The 19,673-nt window shown below is 37.4% G+C and overlaps 1 protein-coding gene across 1 annotated transcript in view; it reads left to right on the top strand.

Annotated features, from left to right (window-relative positions):
- The window catches only part of LOC149559182 (Potassium transporter family protein), a 77,105-nt gene that overhangs the window by 55,555 nt on the left and 1,877 nt on the right, over positions 1 to 19,673 (top strand). Inside the window, exons 6-7 of the mRNA XM_089833095.1 lie at positions 19,158 to 19,210; positions 19,369 to 19,483. Of these exons, the coding sequence (XP_089689221.1) occupies positions 19,158 to 19,210; positions 19,369 to 19,483 (168 nt within the window). The remainder of the gene's footprint in view (positions 1 to 19,157; positions 19,211 to 19,368; positions 19,484 to 19,673) is intronic.

The raw sequence follows: 19,673 nt of genomic DNA, 5'->3' as shown, positions 1-19,673 counted from the left end.
CTTGGCCAAGGATTTAGATGGGCAACGTATAAGCCCAATCAGCCATCACTTGACTTGACAACCAGAACATACATACATTTGGACAATCATGAGCTGACCCAACTTGTATAATTTTGATTTGTTTAATGGTTTTTGTTCTGATATTTAAGTTATTTTTGCAGGGGTACTTCTCCTCACCCGTCCGTACTTGACCTTCTTGGTCTAGGGTGTATCCTTGGAGGTTTCAGCATATACTAATGCATCTCTGTTATAGAAACCAGAATTCCTTTCTCGAGTTTGATTCTTATCTCCATGGTATATAGCCTATACCATTGTATAAGTCAGACCTCATAAGTAATATTAGGAAACTCTCTCTCTCTCTCTCTCTCTCTCTCTATATATATATATATATATATATATATATATATATATATATATATATATATTTGTTGTACACCATACACACGTTGTGATTGCTAAACAAAAAAAATAGAAGTTAAAAAATAAGCAAACAGTTGATCGGGTCTATATGACACCCATCGCCTCATATACAAAAATAGAGCATAAAAAGAAATAACATAGCTCACTCTAATTCATTAATCATTCCTTCGAATAATACTGATGTTTTTAATCCATGGATCGTGAATTCAGGATGTCAGTATAGATATTCATTATTATCGATAAGTTTGAAAGAAGACAGGATGCATATAGAAGCGGAACAATGGAAGATCTGTTGCCCCTACTCTTTAGTCGGGGGGATAGGAATGGGGTAGGCTCAATCTCCGCAAGGTCATTCCAACAAACAAGAATGAAAGTGCCAACCGACAAAAGTGTTTGATATTATGAATGCGCTACTACCTTAAGACTGATAGGTCGAGGTGCATCATTTTGAGTGTAGCGGAAGGGCTCGACTGGAGAGAGCTCGACCCCCTCGCTAGCTTTGCTTTATTATCCCTCTGCATACACCAATCCCCCCCCCCCCCCCCCAAATAGCAAGGGGCGAGGGTAGGACCTTACAGGTTGTTTACCCAGGCGCTCCCCCCTCAATACCTGCCAGCATGACTTGCATATTGATTCTCACGTGGTGATTACAGCACGTCACCAAGAGCTCAGTCTTAAGCTTGCTTACTGGTCTTTGAGCAAACACTGATTACTTGCAGTTTGATGGTGCCAAAGTGCAACAAGAATGAAGGCTTATCAATGCCGCATATGCAACAAGAGGAATGGTATATCAATGTTGTGCATGTATCTTTGCTCGAATTCAAAGTTCTTATGATTATGAAGAAGACAAGTGCAAAAACGAGGAAGCACCCTTTTGTTGCAAAATGCTCCCATATAATACTGCACACTCCCTTTATTACAAGAAAGAGGAGTCGTGTGACATGATCTTTCATCGAGCAAAAGTAACTCCTCATGAATCTTTAAAATAAATTTTAAAAGAAGATTATGACTGATATGGTGGTGGCAATATCTCAATATTATGGAATTGATGAGAGACAAATAACTATAATTACTAAAGGTTGATGCATATACAAAATATAATTATATATTGGCATCATGTTATTTGATGTCACCTATGATTGTACGTACACCTATGCCTATGTATATATACATGTGTGTGTAATTAAAATCATGTGGTTCACTATATATTATTTATACACACACATGTATGTATATATGGCCATACATGTAGGTGCAATTATAGGTGTTAAAATACCATGGTGTCAATATATAGATTCACATACTGATGACAACTTGAAGTCACAACAAAATCAAAAGAAGGTAACACCTCTCTTCCAAATGGTTATTTAAATATTTACTTGTTTTAAGAACTGACTGGGTAGCTCATGATTGTCTAAGGTACACTTTGGGTTGTCTAGTTGTTAAGTCCTTCATCAAGGTGGCACATTCCGTGCTGTTTAGTCGTTAAATCCTTCATCAAGGTGGTTAGAGCTCATACCCAATAATTTGTTGAAATATAAGCATTCTTTTTCAGTTGAAATAACAATGAACAACAAACAAGTCATTTTCACATGAAGCAACACGGTTAACCATAACTTTCATTTCACAAGATCATGATATTCGAGAATTTTACTAATCACTGCAATGGCTATAAGATTATTTAAAAAGATTAAAAATTTGGGATGTAACAGTGATGACTTGTCTTGGTGTTTTCTAGCATTGGCAGAGTTATATAGGAGGTGCTTATTCTAGTGTAAGGTGGTAATACTTTATCCTATCTAGAACAGTAACCATGTTGTTTCCTATAGATATTAAGATATCTGTTAGCTGACGTGTTTGCTTTAGGCATCACGATTAATAATCATGTGTATGATTGTTGTTCATTGATAGTATAGTGATAGTCTTGGCTGATTGTTTCAGGAATATACATTTTCCTTCTATGTAAAGGCAGGTTATTAGGGTTTCAGTTGTTAATTTTTTTTTGGGATGTCGCATTGAAAGAGATAAATATTCCATTATTGTTATATCAAGTTGGGAATAGCTAACATAGTTAATTTTACGAGCAATTAATATCTCTCTTGATTGCAGGATGCAACTACAAAGGCAATAGGTTGCTTTAATTAAGAGGGAGATTTAAGCTTCAGAGGGAGGCTTCATAATTAAGAGGGAGTGTGTATGGAATCCTCTTCATTCTCCTATATGCTTTTGATGCTTGTGGTATTTGTAAAATTTGAGACTTAAATGGAATTGTCTTGTTTTGTTATGCCTATCTCTATTCTTGTGTGAATAAATGAGATTGTAAGAATCAGCTATAATAACTCTCTCGCTTTGGGAGTTATCATCATGTGGAGAGAATCCATGATGACATCACAGAGAGAATCTGTGATGGGAGTTGGATATCATGTTGAGTGATTCCATGACATTTCACGTAGGGGGAATTTGTGATTAAGGCTTACTTGAGATTATTACAAATTTATCATGTTGAGTGATTCCATGATTATTAACAATGAGTAAATTGTTCTCCTAGTGCCATGTTGAGAGATTCCATGACAACATTATGAAAATTGTTTGTCTTTCCTACAAGGTTTTTTATGTTGAGTGATTCCATGAAATTTATGGGATCTATGTGATTAGATATTATCATTGACATTTTGGTTGCAGCCTTGTGTGATTGTTCAGCTAAAGATTTCTCTCTAGCTATGAGGGAGTGTTGGAGTTTGTAGTTGCCATAGAAATCTTTTTCTATGGGCGTTAATTCTGTCATAGTCACCCTTAGCTGAAAAGGACACTTGTGATTAAATTGTATTATTAAGTACAATGACATGTGTCATACAACATGTGTTAAGGCATGGAAATACGAAGAGTTGTATTTGAAAATAAAGAGTTATTGAAGAGACCTTTGGTTGGAATGTGAAGAGTCTCTCTTTATGTTATATATATCGTTTCAAGCGAAAGACATTGTACACTTGGATTTCATTATCAATAAAATGATCTCTTGTTGTGTGTGCCTGGGTTTGTCCCTTCATTCTCGAAGGGTTTTCCAAGGATATTTCTGTGTCTCTTGCATCTTTTCTGGTTATTTGTTATTGTTCTTTATCTGATTTTTGGGTTAAAATTCAACAATTTGAAGCTATACATAGGATTTTCATAATGCATAGACCACGCCATAAGGCCCATTAGAAAATGAGCCAGCTGGATTGATTACAGCCCAAAACTACAAGAAAACTGTCCAAATAAATAGTAAACAAATACACCAATAGGAAATATTTTTGGGGCGATGCAAGATTGCCAATGAAACAAGGATGTTTATGCATGAGTAGTACTGGGATGGGTGACCTCTCAAGAAATCCCGGTGCTTCATGTCTATGAGCATCACCTAGATGCAATGAGTGTGAAGTGTTGTACTCATTCGGAAGCCTTGATGCTTCACCTCTATGGGCATCAACTAGATGCAATAAGTGTTGAGTGTTCCATTCATTCTCAGAAGAGATGGTTTTTTGTAAACCATTCCTCATGAAACATGGGTCAACAAGCTTGACTAAAAAACTACACAGTGGAATTTTGGTAGAAATATCACATTTTGGCTTGTAGTGGAAATATTTCCTACTTACCAATTAATGAGTTTAAGGGGCCATCTAATGAATGGTTCGTAAGGCACAACAATTAAGGTTTTTCAAATCGAGTTGCAATCAAAGTCGGCTTAACCTTGGAGGAAACTCCATGTTTAAGTGCACTCGAGTTGGGGTGGTTTGGGATGGGTGACCTCTCGAGAAGTCTCGTTACTTCACCTCTGTGAGAATCACCTAGATGCAATGTGTGTTTTCAATTCATTCTCATGAGAAATGTGTTCTTGTAAACTACTACTTGTGAAACATGGGTCAATGAGTTTGGCTCAAAAAATGCAGAGTTGAATCCTAATAGCAATATCACAATTTGACTTGCTGTGGGCAACATGTCCTACTTATCAATATAATTTTTGTGAAGTTTGTACTTAAAACTTAATTTCATTATTTTGAGTTTTTTGAACTTTCAATATGCCATATTACACTAAAATATATTCCTCATCCTGATGACGAATTCCAAAACATTAAATGAAAATAAACAGAATTTTTGTCCAAAAATTTGTTTCTACATAGATTGCTTATTTTGCCTATGTACCTTTCAAACCTCACACCTTTGTGTTACATCCCAAATTTTGACCTATTTAAAAATAATCTTATAGCTGTTGCAATGGTTAGTTAAAACTCTTGAATGTCATCGATCTTGTGAAATGGAAGTTATGGTTAATCGTTTATTTCATGTGAAAAGGATTTATCAATTGATCCATTATGAATACTTGTTTATTTTAATATAATTGTTAGTGGTTCTTAACTGTTGTGATAGTTGTCAGTTATTATGTTTCTTGATATTTCAATTTAAATGGAGAAACTTGTTATTATTGTGGAAATATGCAATTGTGGTTGCAGGAGCAGATGAAGGGGAGAAAGCATTGGTAAATGGTAAATCAAGGAATGGGGCACCATTTTAGTCCATCGTCAGACCATCAGGTATGGACTCAAACTACCTTGATGAAGGATTTAATGGCTAGGCAACAAAGTACACCTTGGACAGTCATGAGCTACTTAGTCAATCTTTTATAACATTAAACATTTAATATCATGATAAGAACTATTACCTCTCTCATTTTGAGACCAAGTGATTGACATTATAAATTCACACACACACATATATATGCACGTGTGTATATAGAGAGAATATAATGTTAGAAATAAACTATACATACTTGAATATAAAGAAATATAATGAATGGAGGTGTATGAGATAGAATGGAATATGAATATGATGTGAGAGGGAATATAGGACTTAACCCAAATTCCTGAAAGGAATCATCCAATTTGATTAACCACAAGGAAGTGATCAATGCACAAATGAATCAAACAATGACGAATATGAAGAAAGGAGGAAATCCTATAATCTACTATACAAAGTATGTACTTGAAATCTTGAATAAAATATATAAGATAAGATTATAATGTCCAACAAAAGACCACAAAAGGTCTATAGAACCAAGAGTTTAGAAACAGACAACTGACAACAGTAGGAGTACCAAATGGTGTCCGAGAAAAGTGAACAACAAGAAACAAGAAAAAGAGACAGACCAAGGCAAAGACTAGGAGTCCTTCCTTTGGAAAAAGAAATCAGTCACAAAAGGATATAATTGCGAGTGGAGAAGAGCCCTGAATTGTCCCTGTGAACTCATAGAGGATTGTCGTTGACGTAAGAGACCGCTGCGGGGTCTAAGAGATTTGGAATGACCAGTAGAATTGATAGAACTAGACGGTTTTTTCACACCTCGTAAAGGAGATAAGGGTGCGAAAAAGGCAGTAATAAACTGATCAGAGGTAAGTCGGTGAGGAAGTAATGACTATAAAGTACTATTACGAAGTAGAGTGGCCTCCTGAAGATAGAGCGCTAGACACTGCTGGTCACAATAACTGAAGAAAGCTGAAAGATGTTGTGAAGTTTTCACATCATCGCCCCAAATTTTGGGGACCCCCATTTTTTGATCGTCTTGACAATAAATTTTTTGAAGTTGTTCAAATTTTTTTCGATTTTAGAAAATTTTACGTCTTGGACACCTTCGGGTCAAGGGGGAGGAGGTTAGTTTTGTTTTTTACCTGGTTTTAACTTGATTTTTCGGAACTGGTAATTTTATCCTTAGGCCGAACAAATTTCAAAGACAACATTTTCTCGATAATTTTGACTATACTTGGCAAGATAAATTTACAAAATTTGGGACTTAGACGGTTTTATTTTGAAAACTAGATGTAATTATGTAATCTTTAGCATTTCAAAAATAAATCTTTTTAGATTTAATTGTTTCGGGAAATTTTAATTTTTGGGAAAAAATTGATTTTGTAATGGTGAAATTGAATTAGAAAAATAGATTTTAGATTCTAGAGAAATGATTTATTTTTGTTAAAAAATTAAAATTGCATTGCAAAATCGATTTTGGATTAAATTGCAAAAAGTGGCATTGAATAGGTTAGATTCGCTTTGAAGATTTTAAAGTCTTTTAAGTAATTGGTGAATTAAAATTGCAAAATTTTATTTTGGCTTGCCAAATCCGATTTTAAATTATATTTTAATTACTAAGACGTCATTAAATGAAAATTTTTAGCATCTCCAAGGTTTTATTAATTTTATTTTTGCAATTTTGGTCTTAACCGGCAATTAAAAATGCAAAATTCACTATGGCAAAATTAATTTTTAGCTTGGCATTTAATCTGGGCCAGAATTGTGCACTAATTAAAATTTTCTCTCTCTCCCAGGGCTAGGAGGAGAGTGTAGAGTTGAGTATAAAGGGCTTCCCCCTTCATTTCTCATTCCACAAGCAGGTCTCTTCGTTTCCTTGGCGATTTTGAGGCAGCCTTCTTCCATTTTTGGCGATTTTTCTTTGCAAACGGAGAACATTATCAGACTTAGCGATTTTGAAGGAGCAGATTTGTATGCTTGGAGCAGATTTCAAGGCCTTAGCGAATTGTTTCTAGGACAGAGTTTTCCATGTTTGGCGATTTTTGAGGGCAGATCTGCACTTCTTTCTTGGCGATTTCTTCCTAGGTCTGATTTTCTTGAGGCGCTGCGATTTTGCATCAGATTTGGACAGTATTGTTTGGTAAAGGAAATATATGATTTAAGTCTGATTTTTTTGGGCACATGCATGGGCAATTTCAAGAGGATTGAATTCTGATTTCTTTAGCTAGGGCATCATTATTGGCAAAAGGCTTGAAATTCTTAGGTCTGATTCGAACTTCAAAGAAGACCCGGCTATTGGTAAAAGTGAATTCAATTCATTCTAGAGTTGAAAGGTGGTCCTTAAGCAGATTTCGTTCTTTGTTCTTGTCTAGTTTTGTTTCTTTTGGTTCTTCTTGCATTCATTATCTACCACTTCATCATCCCATCTATAGGTTGAAGATTGGAGAGATAAGTGTAGAATCCATGATTGGACATTTGGCGAGGCAGAAATAAGCTAGACCACCCTAGGAATGAAGTTGAGAGATATAAGTGTAGTCCATCCTAAGGCAACGAAGAGGCAAAAATAAATGGTAGTCCCACCCCTAGGTTGAAGATTGGAGATTAATAAGTGTAGTGATAGGACTTGGCAAGGCAGAAATAAGTTAGAATCCATCGATAGAAAGAAGGTTGGAGATCGATAAGGGTAGTCTATATCACTTAGAACGAAGGGGCAGAAATAAGTGTTTAGGATGGTAGATGTTAGTGCAAGTAAGAACCCTAAGGGAACAAATACTAAAAAAAACAAAGAGGATATGATGCCCAAAACCACCTCCTTCAAAAAAATGAGGCAAATTACTGATTCGAATATCGGTACAGTGAACATGATACAGGTAAAGGACAGACTAAAGGAAGGACAATCCCCCATGGTGAAGAAGATTTACAAGAGTGGAATTGTACATGCAACAGCCTTCCCTCCTACCTTGCCTTGGTTAGAATTGGTTATGGAATGTGCATCCAGGTTTGATTTGATTAGTAAATCCATCATTTTTGAAGATGGGAAGAGAATGTTGGTCAACATCGGTGGACAGATGATTGAAGAAGCATTTAACATCCCTTAGTACAAAAATAAGACAGTAGTAATGATTGACCAGGCGACCAAGTCATTTCAAGATAACTAGGAGGCTTATTTCATGCATCTAAAACAGGATTGGCTACACGAAGGAAAGAAGGGAGTCCCCAGATTATCGAGGCTCCTTGTGGTAGACTTCAAATCAGAATATGGAGATCTTTTTGTGCTTCTCAGCTGGATCATGGGCCTAGCTCAAGGTATGCAATTAAAAAATTGGATGTACTTTATTGATGAAATTGAAAAAGGAAAAATAAGATTTGATTGGGCTAGGATCATAAGCAAGAATCTAGAGTTGCAACTTAGAACCATACAGAATCAAAAACAATTCTACATGGGGTTCTATCTATGCTATCTGATTGCTTGATTGTATAAAAACCCTGAATTTAAGGCCTTAGGAGAAATTGGCAATGGGCCGGGGCAATATTTGGTGCATGAATGCTATTCACAACTTCATTTGCACAACAACAAAGATTATAAAATGTTTTGTGACGCCTTTTCCATGAAGACAGCAAGGGTACTACAAAGGACACCTGCTAAGAGGCTCTCATCGGAAGCAGAAACGAAGATTAAGAAATATGGGAGTTGGTTCATCCAATTTCCGCAATTCACATACATTAGAATAGTAGGAAGCACGGTTTGTCCCAAGAGGCTTCCAAGATACCTACCTGACAAGGTAGTTTTGATGGAATTGGCTAGGCAACTTGAGCATTATGACAGAATAATGAAACTCGAGGGTAAGATAGGGATTACCTTCTCATTCGGAATTGGTAATGATAGTTGCCCCAGTCGTGTCACCTTTGCAGCTGCGGAGAAGGAATTGGAATGGTATCATCTAAGATGGTACAGAGCAAGGCAAGGATTTGATCCTAATGGTCTTATCAAGGTATCTCACGGAAATGCATTTAAACATGTTCCCACTATAGAAGACTTTTGGGCCAATGCCAAGGATGACTTTCATGTGAGAAAGCTAGCTTTCATTGTCGGTGAACATGATGAGAGATATTAGATAGAGAGGCCTCGATATTCTCGATCAACTAGAAGATGATGGAGATGTGTTGAGAGAAGGTTATGTTACAGTAGAGGGAACCGAGTTGAATCCAGTAGATTGGGATGATCATCAGGATCCTTCCTTAGAGGTAGTTACAAGGACAGTTGATTTGCACATCGAGTCGTGGTACAACGAAAGATTAAGGAGACTACAAAGTCAAAAGATGCAGCTTAATTATGAGGAGATGAAGCCAAAAGAGGGTCCAACAGAATTAGTTGAACAAAAAGGTGAAGGAAGTAGCTGGCAACAAGAAATAGTTAGAAGCAAGAAGAGAGCTTTGGAGTTTGAGAAAAGCAAAGAACATCCGGGACCTCCAGCAAAGAAACAACATGCAACACTATCAAGGGAAAGCATAATTGAGGCTAGAGGTCAAGAAGATAACACGAGTGAACAAAGGACCACGGTTGAAGTGAGCTCTGATTCAAAATCAAGTGGTTACAGTGATAGCACCGAGTACTCTCTTCTCTTAGAAAACCAACATGGAGATGACATGGCAGTTACTGGTGAAGAAGAAGATGGGCCAATTGATATTGAGGAAATAAGTTAGGAGTCTGAGGCTGTTGGTGATGTTTTGTTAGTCAAACCAAATCCAAATTTAGTGAGATGCATCGCACCACTATGGTTAAGACAAATGTTTATGCCAAAAGACAAGGTAGTACTGCTCGAACGGTTGAAGACATCCAAGGATTAATAGAAAAAGGTGATAGCGAAAACTAGAAACAAATGGCAAAAACGGTGGCAAAGGTAATCAAGAGCGACAATGATGGTCACTGAAAGGTTCAGATTGCTATACCAACAGTCAACAAGGCATTGGATGAGATTGTAGCTCAAGAATATGAAATAGTAGAGCACAACTTGGGAAGAAACATAGATGACATGGAATGTGAGGAGATCCAGGAGGGTATAGTTTCAATCAGAGAAAGGTTAAGGAAGGCAAATGAAAGGATCATAAAGTTGGAGGCCGAGAACAAATATTGGAGAGATTGCCAGCTTATCCAATAGTTGCACCAAGTAGTCCTTCCTCAAGATAGCGGGAGCAATATAGAAGAGGTATCGGCTCAGCTGCATGAAGTCAGGGATTGGATCCATGATATAATCCAAGACGGGCAAAATTTCTTGCCTCCCTTTATCTCAACATTCCGGTCATTAGTGACTATTAGAAATAAATTTAGAGTATTTGAAGAGGAGTGGAAGGATTTCCTTCCAGTCAAGGATTTAGCTATTCCCAGGCTACAGGCGTTGATTGGGCTACTAGAGAAATATTTGGAAAGGGCCAAATTGGTTGATGAAGGAGGATTGAGTATGGTAGAGTCTTGGTTTGTTTCCTTGACTACCAGATTGAGAACACTCGAGGAGATACAAAATGCAGTTGCACATCATAGCCCAAGCATTGACACTCCATTTCAACCATGATGAGCGACGTTGGGGTGGCACTTGATTTTGAGGATATTAGAGAAGAGGAAATCAATGAGACAAGGCTTGGATCAAGATTGGATGAGTTAGGAAGGGTTGCTATCAAGAAGAAACATTTGGGCACCCTTTCCTCCCTCAATGCCTTTATTGGATACGCAAAAGAGTATGAGAAAGACCATGAGAAGACACTACAAGCAACAGGCAACATGATGAAAGACCATGAGAAGACACTACAAGCAGGAGGCAGCATGATGAAATCAACTGAGCTCAAGATAAAGCAAACACCTTGCCCTCCCATGGAGGAAGTCAACGAAAGGCTAGCTAAGTTCATTGCCTTAGCTAAAAGAATGAAAGAAAAAGGGAGATTTATATTAGATCATTTGATGTAAGCCCAAGTGGCAATTTCTCCTCCTCCTTGGATATGACAAGTGTCTAATTCTGATTGGCAACCATTTTGGTGCCTTCTCATTGGTTACCACTTTTCCTTTTTTCATTGGTTCATTGACGAGGTGGCATCTTCTCATTGGCCGATGGGTTGGTAACCCTAATTAGGGTTTCTAGGATCTAATTTGGATCGTTGATTTTGCCTCTTTATCTCTACCGTCGGTTGTAAATTTTGGCCTCTATATAAGGCCATTTGCTCTCATTTGTAATGGTGGAAGAAAATTGTTGCAAAGATAATGCCAAAAAATCGCTTTTCTTTCTCATTGTTGTGACTTGCATGGTGATTAAGTGCTTTTGGTGTTGTTGCATGGTTTCTACTTCCACTAATTAGAATAAGATTTTTATTTTGAAGTTGTTAAAGTAAGTTTCGTTTCAAGGAGTTTCTAAGTAAGATAAAGAGTAGATGGATAGTTGCATGGTAGTATTAGTAGATGTTTGATAGAGATTTATAACCAGGCCACTGGCATCCTAGCGGCTTGGTGGGAAGCCTTGTGTGGTAAACTAGTTCACTTTCCTTTGACTCATTGCATCTATGGGGGTAGAGCCGCTGATTTACTTTCATTAGATTCCATCCCCGTCCGTTTACTAATCGTCCATTCATAGGAGTAGAAATAGAATAGCAAGTAATTAGGAGTTGGAGTTTTGAAGAGGAAAGTTAGGAAGCCGTAAGTCATAAGAACATTCACCCTCCATCACCATCACCTTCTCCATGAACATTGTCTATCATTCACACCGAATCACCATCACCATCATTCCACCAAAGTCCAAGTCATCCTCAAACAAATAGTGTAAGGCCGCCTACATGATTATCAGCGAATCACATCGATATATTGAGTCAGTATCCACAGGTGTAAGGAACACTGGAGTTCTTGCTTATGTCCGCATAAGTATTAGCTTTTCAAGAGAGGAATTGTGTATTTGATACCCTGTATCAGATATTCAATTGCTAATATGTTATGTAGTGGTACAAACACTGACATCAACAAAAGAGAAAAGCAGTCTTGAAACAAACAATAAAATCTCCCTTTGATCTCATAAAAGATAGGGCAACGGAAAATAAAGTGAGTCTTCGTGTCGACTTCAACTAAAGTACACAACTTACAGATTCGTTCTCCTCTATCAATATGATGGTCGGTCTAAGCACGAAGACAATGAGAACCAACTCTGAAAGACCCCAGAGAGATACGAAGGGCATGACTCCACCGTCGAGAAAGGTAACTAGGATGGACAATAATCCCATCACTAATCTCTAGAAAATGCTCTGCATAGAAGGCCATCCTCGGACGTAAGCCACCATGAGGGTTAGTCTAGGTAGTGAAAATATAGTCTGTAAATGTTAGGTCTGACATGCTCATTTAATTCCTGTTGAGAAGGGAGGAGATGAGTAGGGGCATTCAATGAGAATTGATAAGGAGGGAGACAATCAATATCAATCCCAATTGAACTCAGCAGAGAAGAAGCCTGTACATACCAACAACGAGCATGAGAACTAGTATCAGAACTCGCAGTAGCAACATAAGAACAATATGTTAGGTAGGAATATCTATTACGTTCACCAACCGAATTCGCAAAATCGTGAGGCGATGGAGGAACCAAATTAGATCAAATATGGCCGCAAGATTGAAGGGATGAGCACCAAACTCAATAAAAATGATACTATGAGGAGTGAACCTGTGGCATCTAATAATGCGCCATAAAAACAATGTCTGAACCCGCTCGATCGAGGCCCAGTCAGAACCAAGGAGAGAAGGCCCCCAAACCATTGAGCCATAAAGAACAGTCAGCTGAACAAGGGAGTCCAAGAGGGATAACTTGGATGAAGTATCCTGGAAATGGTGTCTGAAACACTGTTTCTCCAGCATAGCAAGAGAACCCATGCCCTTACTAACTTTGGACTGTATCACTGGTCTCATACTAAAGCGGGGCCTATAAAACTTCAATCCCAGATTCATATAAGAAGAATTTCATCTCAATCTCCTATCCCTGAAAAAAGAAGTGAAGATGAGAAGTCTTTATGCAATTAAAGATCATAACTCGAGTCTTACCCAGGCTAACCGCTAGCTGTCTCTGAACACAAAAGGAAGCCAAACCATCCAGAAGCCTATGCAAACTCTCTGGAGAAGAAGCAAGAAGAACCACATCATTCGTGAAAAGAAGAATGGAGATCAAAACTTGGTGTAAGTAGTAGCCATCCCCTAGGAGTATAGATTTCAAAAGGAAATCCTCAAGCTCATCAATATACAAACCGAACAAAGTGGGAGAGGGAGGACAGCCTTGTTTAAGCCCAATGATGCTATGGATCGGAAGTGAGAATCCATCAGGAGTCTTGGATCTGCCCACTATAGTTTCATACAATCTGATGATAGCAGTTAGTAACATCTCGAAAATCCCAATCTCCTGAAACCTCTAAAATAAAGCCATCCTAGGAATATAATCAAAAGCCTTGTGAAAATCAACAAAGTAGTAGTAAACTTTCTCCGATCTGTGTCTAGCCTCCTCAATAATATCTTGTAAAGTGAAAATGTGATCCATTGTCTGGTAGTTAGCTTGGAAACCAGCTTGACCTCTAGCTCTACAAGCTTTCCTGTCAAGCTCTCTAGATAACATAGCATTGAGTGCTGTAGCATATAGTTTTGCAAATGTGTGCCCGATCATAATAGTCATATAATTCCCAGGGTTAGAGATAGGATCGGTCTTACGAATTGGGTAAATCAGATGCCTGGACCAAGAAATCAAAAACCCAGTACAAACCACCCTACTAAAGAGTATAGAGAGATAGGGGCCTAGAATGGAGGCACCAAACTTGAAGATTTCAGCTTGGAACCCCTCTTGATCCGCTGCTTTGCTGCATCTCATGGATCTGATGGCCTCATAAATGTAAGAGGGAGTGAGGACAAGTACTAACCTCAAAGTAAAGTGAATCTGGAAAATGCTGATTTCTGATGTTTGCATACAGTTTTGGGGAATTTTGCAACCTACTCTGGATTGGAAATGCCGAGACAAAGAAAGGCCATAAAAAATTTGTCCTTTTGAGGGTAGGTTGACCTTGACCCAAATAGCGGGGTACAATCTTACCCCAAAAACTTGACCTTGACTTGCACCGCTTCGACGAAAATTCTGTTCGGGGATCCTAAAAGTTCGGCAAAAAGGATATCCAAATCTGAACTCCAATTTGCTGTCTTGCACCTGTACCTGCAAGAAAAATGTTTTTTTGGTTTGGGTGTGGGGTTTGCCTTTGTCAAACCTTAGTTTGGAATCACCCTTGAAATGTAATTGAAATTGTAATATTTATAAACAAAGTAAATGAAACTATTCACCTTGCTTATGTTGAAATCCTTGTGGAGGATTCGAATCTTTGAATCCACAAGTACGGATGCTCCAAATGAATGTAGGATGTCTCAAATCAATGGTATTAAATCTTCAACACCACTCTTGAATGGATCTTTGCATAGTAAAAGACTTGAATGAATGTGGATGGAGAAATCTTCAACAAGAGGGCTCCATAGAGATTGAATCCTTTAATGGCTAACGATGGATCTCCTTGATGAATTGGATCTTGAATACTTGAATGCTTGAATGCTTGATAATGGATCATCTGATATATCTTCTTGTCTTATGCCCTTAGATAGTAGATCTTCACTTCGTAGAATAATGAATGCGCAAGATAATGGTTCATAGAAAGTGTGTCCAAAATGAGGGAAGAAGGCTTCCTTATATAAAGATTTGGGGTACAAACTTTAAAAGAAGGCCAACATTGGAGAATTAAATGCACCTAGATTAAATGCAATTTAAGAGTTTAACATTCCAAAACCCAAAACAACCAACCCAAAAGCGGGAAAATGGAACTTTTTGAAGCTTGACATCTCGAAACTCTCGGAACTTGAAAATTGGACTTGGGGTCAGGGATGAGGTCGACCCTGCCCTAGGTTAGGGTTGAGGTTGTACTTGACCTAGTTCAAGGTCAAGGTCAACCTTGACCCTTCAGGTCATCCTTGACCTAGAAAGTCAAAGTCCTTAGTTTCACAGAGAAAATTGTCAAAAAGAGGTTGGAAATAGAGAGAGAGAAGCAGAATAGGGGGAAAACAACCAGATCCATGCAAAGACCTGTTCAAGGCGCTTGACATGACCCCAACCCACTTACTCGGAGGGCTAAACACTCTTAACATGGAAGTGCTTCCATTTTAAGATGATATAGTACTCTCTAAATCGCACACGTATATAAATATATGTATATATATATATATATGTACAATTATAGATATAATACAATAGCATGATGGCTTAATATATATATATATATATATATATATATATATATATATATATATGTTTCATTTTGTTTTTAAACCATGGAAATATAATCTTTATAACTCCTTATCGATGAGTGGTGGCCACCTTCAAGTTGGCACTCATCTTTTAAATATTTGAATTTTCGAAACCTTCTTGTAACCGATGTTCCTTTTAACCAATCATTGTGAAACCATAAATCACCTGAGGCTGCAGGTGGCTCGAATATAGCACCATCATCTTATTATCGAGTGGCATCTCTAAACCAAGAGTTCAATATTTTCTTTTCTATTTTCTTCCCTATTCTTTCTTCTCTATATTGGCACCTTGGACTGAGCATTGAAGCATATATCAAGATTGAGCATCAATTAACGTGGGTGAAGCATATATCAGGACTGAGCATCAAGTAATGCAAGTGAAGCATATATCAGGACTGAGCATCAAGTAACGTGTGTGAAGCATATATCAGGATTGAGCATCAAGTAACGTTGATGAAACATATATTAGGACTGAGCATCAAGTAACGCGGGTGAAGCATATATCAGGATTGAGCATCAAGTAACGCGGGTGAAGCATATATCAGGATTGAGCATCAAGTTACGTGGGTGAAGCACATATCAGGACTGAGCATCAAGTTACGCGGGTGAAGCATATATTAGGATCTATCTCCACAAAGGCTGATTGATATTGTTTTACAGGTCATGGATTGTTCAATACTTTACTTCTTTCCAATACAAATAATTATCTATTGCTATTGGTAGAGGATAGTCCTGTTTATAGTCTACAACACAACCATGGTTCAGCATAGTTATGACTCCCATAAGTATCAAGTTTTGTTGCTATCAAACGAATGATGATTCATTAATATAATCTGCAAATACCATGGTCTGCAACCATGGGTCACCATAGTAATTGAACCCGAGCTTTGTTCTTTTCTTATAATTCCAATCTTTGCATGATAACTACATAGGGACGGATCATAGTTCCCATAACATGTTCTTTGCTATATTATGCATGAAGTAATCTTGTATAAATCTGAATCCTATGTTATGATATTCTGACTTACTCACTAGTATTTGTTGTATACCAGCTGCATAAGAATCAGAAAGGTATTTAAAAGAGACCATGTGATAAAATATCTCATTACTAATAACAGTCTCTTGGGATGCACCCAAGGCTAGTAAAGTCGGTGTGGAAGGGTGAAGAGGAGAGGAATCTTGCAAGGGAAAAACAAACTATGATTAGAATTCAAATGCATGAACATCTTTAAAAGAAGTTGCTAAATCCAAGTCAGCTCATGATTGTTCAATTTATACTCAGTTATCAAGTCGAGCAAGCGTGATTGGGTTGTTCACTTGCCCATCTAAATCCTTCGCCAAGGTAGATTTGAGGCATGCTTGCCTAAGTGGATTATAAAGAGGTCGGTGGTGCCAATTGACAAAGAGAAGGTTGGTGGAGGTATATCCTCAACCTTATTTGTTGCTGAGCGGACACTCTAACACCGGTATGCTCGTATGGCTAGACTATAGTGCCTCAAGCCTAACCCGGAGTAGGGAGGGCCTTTCTCATAAGAGATTGTGTGGGGATATGATAAGGTCTGCAGTTGGGAGGTTAAGCCTATGTCAATGCTTCTCCTCTTCTCTAGATGCCGAGGCTTGCACGAGATAGAGATACGATCAGTATCCAATATCTTTTGGTAACGAGTATTTTACTTTTATGATATTCGAAATTTCAAGTGAGGATATGATAGATTGATTTATATCGTTGAATCAGTTATTCTCTTCAATGAAATCTACTTTTCTCGTCAATGTAGTTGGTAAGCAGTAAAATTAGTCGATTTTCCAATTGAACATGAAATGTATCTGTATGCATGAGATAGGCTTATCTGGTGGTTGTCATTTTTGTCTTTCATTTATGTGAATAATGAAAATATGAACATATCTTCTAACTATATGTTATTGCCTTAGCAATAGAAAGAAAAGGGATGATGCAGTGGTATTTGATGCCCTAAATGGTATCTTTCATCGTGATACAGTGGTATTTGATGCCCTAAATGGTATTTGTCTTTACAATATAGGGGTATAAATATTCATGCCCTAAGTGGTATCTGTGGATTAATCTGAGTTTTGTAGATGTTGCCCTAGGCGGATTTCAGTTTCAAAATTTAGGGCATGTAAACCTTAAATTCTTTATTTAGATTCATTGATGATGCTATCAATTGTTAGTTATGAAATTTCCATTAAACTGATTGTAACCATTAATCTCATTCACATGAACATAACTGTTATAATTGCCTTCTCATGAATATGAAGTAGTTATTGAATCTCTATGATATACTGGTTGTTAGTTAAGACCTTGAATTAGGGAATGTTACACTTTGAGAGCGATTTCAAAACTCATTAACTTCCAAGCAATGGACTTCCACTATTCACTTTTACTAATATAAAAGTGGGGTATATTATTTTTAAAGAAAATTGTAATTTAAACACTCTCATCAAAAAAGACTATAAGTTCAACTCCCTTAATTAGAAAATGAAAAGAAATAATAGAGAGAAGGGTTTGGATCTGGATTGTCACAGCTGCCATAACACCACGCAGGCCAAGCTAAGTTGCCAATTTGGGTTTGTGGATAGACTTGGATTCAAGTTCAGGTTCATGGGTTCGGGCAATTTTTTTTTTCCCATTTGGGTACTTGGGTGGGTGGGTTTGTGTGTCTATATATATAAGAGAAACATGCATATTTGCAAAACTAAGTCATTTCATAGTATGAATATATGTTGATCATTGATCAATGCCAAATGTCAAAGATAAACATTAAATACTCGCTCATTGATCTATGTTCATGATTGTAAAGAAAATCATACATTGAATTACTAAATTGCAAAATGAAATTTCAAAACATAGACTAGTTCATCAAATATTAAAGTTTGAAACATATTGATAAATGACAAGTGTTTTAATAGTTTATTAGTGATCATAGTATCAAATGCCCTTCAAGAGTCAAATGGGTCATCAAAAAACGAAGGATCAATGGCTTCATCCCTGGCTGCAACTATATCTAGATCCTCATCATTGGAACCCAATCTGGTTCCACTAGCCCCAGATGCTGCTCTATCATCCTCCTCAACATCTAGCAAGGTAATTCTAGCTAGATCCTAGACCGCCTCTTCAAACTTGCAAAATGGGCTCACCAAAATGAGAGACCAAATGAGAGATTAGATCAGTGAAATGTTTTTTATTAGGCTTCTTTTAGGGTTGCATAAAAAAATATCAAAATAATAATTCTTTCAAGTTTTATTTCACTTTTTGGACCCTACTACTGCGGGTCCTTCAGGTTTGCCGTGAGTCCGCCTGGGTTCGCTGCAGGTTTGGGCAGGGTCCGGATTTGGGACTGTGGGTCCGCCTGGCCCACAACGAACCCGGATGCAAATCTGGACCCACGCGAATCCGGACCTGAACCCGGGTGGCAAGGTCCGAACCCGGTAACTTAGAGGCCATGTCTTGTCGATTAATGACTAATATAAGTTCGGCACTAGCAAGTCAATGCCTAAAAATTAAATGCATCACATGCTCAATTGGTGTAGTCAGGCTCAATTGAAAGTCTCTGTATGGATTAAATAATGGTTAAAATGTAACATTGATTTGAGGTGATTTAAAATTTGTTGCTATTACACTTCTCAAAGAAAAGATCTTAATCAACTAGTTTTTTAAGTTCTCTGGATTAGTGAAGTGATAAATATTTCTGGAGTTTCCTACTTGGGATCTTTTGGAGCTGATAAATATAAATAATGCATGACATGCTATTTCTTAATAATATAAGACCTATCCACATTCATGAACAGCTGTATTGGAGCTGAAGACATGTTGGCTCATTTGCAGGAGCTGAAGCAATGTTTGCTGATTTGGGTCACTTCTCAGTAAGATCCATCCAGGTAAAGCTTAGACGTTTCTGTATACATTGAATTCTAGTAGCATATTCTTCCTTTGTTTGAATTTGAATAGAACCTGAACTAAAGTTGCACAATAACTATTATAATGTCATTGTTTCAATCCTCCACTATGATGATTGATATAGAGTTGCCATCTGCAGATAGCCTTCACGTTTGTAGTGTTCCCATGCCTAATGTTGGCTTACATGGGTCAGGCAGCATACCTAATGAAAAATCCAACTAAGGCAGACAGAGCGTTTTATGCTTCAATTCCAGGTAAGGGTTTGCCATTTACAACATTTGCTGAGTCAATGTCTCTTTGCATCAGGGAAAGAAGCTTTGGAAAGTGTGCATATAATATTTACGAAAATAATGTGAAAAATGCCGTTGATAGTAGATATTGAGTTACTTTTATCTTATTGATTGCCTTCTTTAGAAATCATATTGCTTAATCTCATTTTTATTG

The sequence above is a fragment of the Cupressus sempervirens genome, chromosome 5 (assembly GCF_028749045.1).
Source record: "Cupressus sempervirens isolate cs-2001-9-10 chromosome 5, ASM2874904v1, whole genome shotgun sequence".
In the NCBI taxonomy this organism is placed as follows: domain Eukaryota; kingdom Viridiplantae; phylum Streptophyta; class Pinopsida; order Cupressales; family Cupressaceae; genus Cupressus; species Cupressus sempervirens.
Note: the sequence above shows the minus strand (reverse complement) of the source record. Positions and strands in the feature narration are given on the sequence as shown.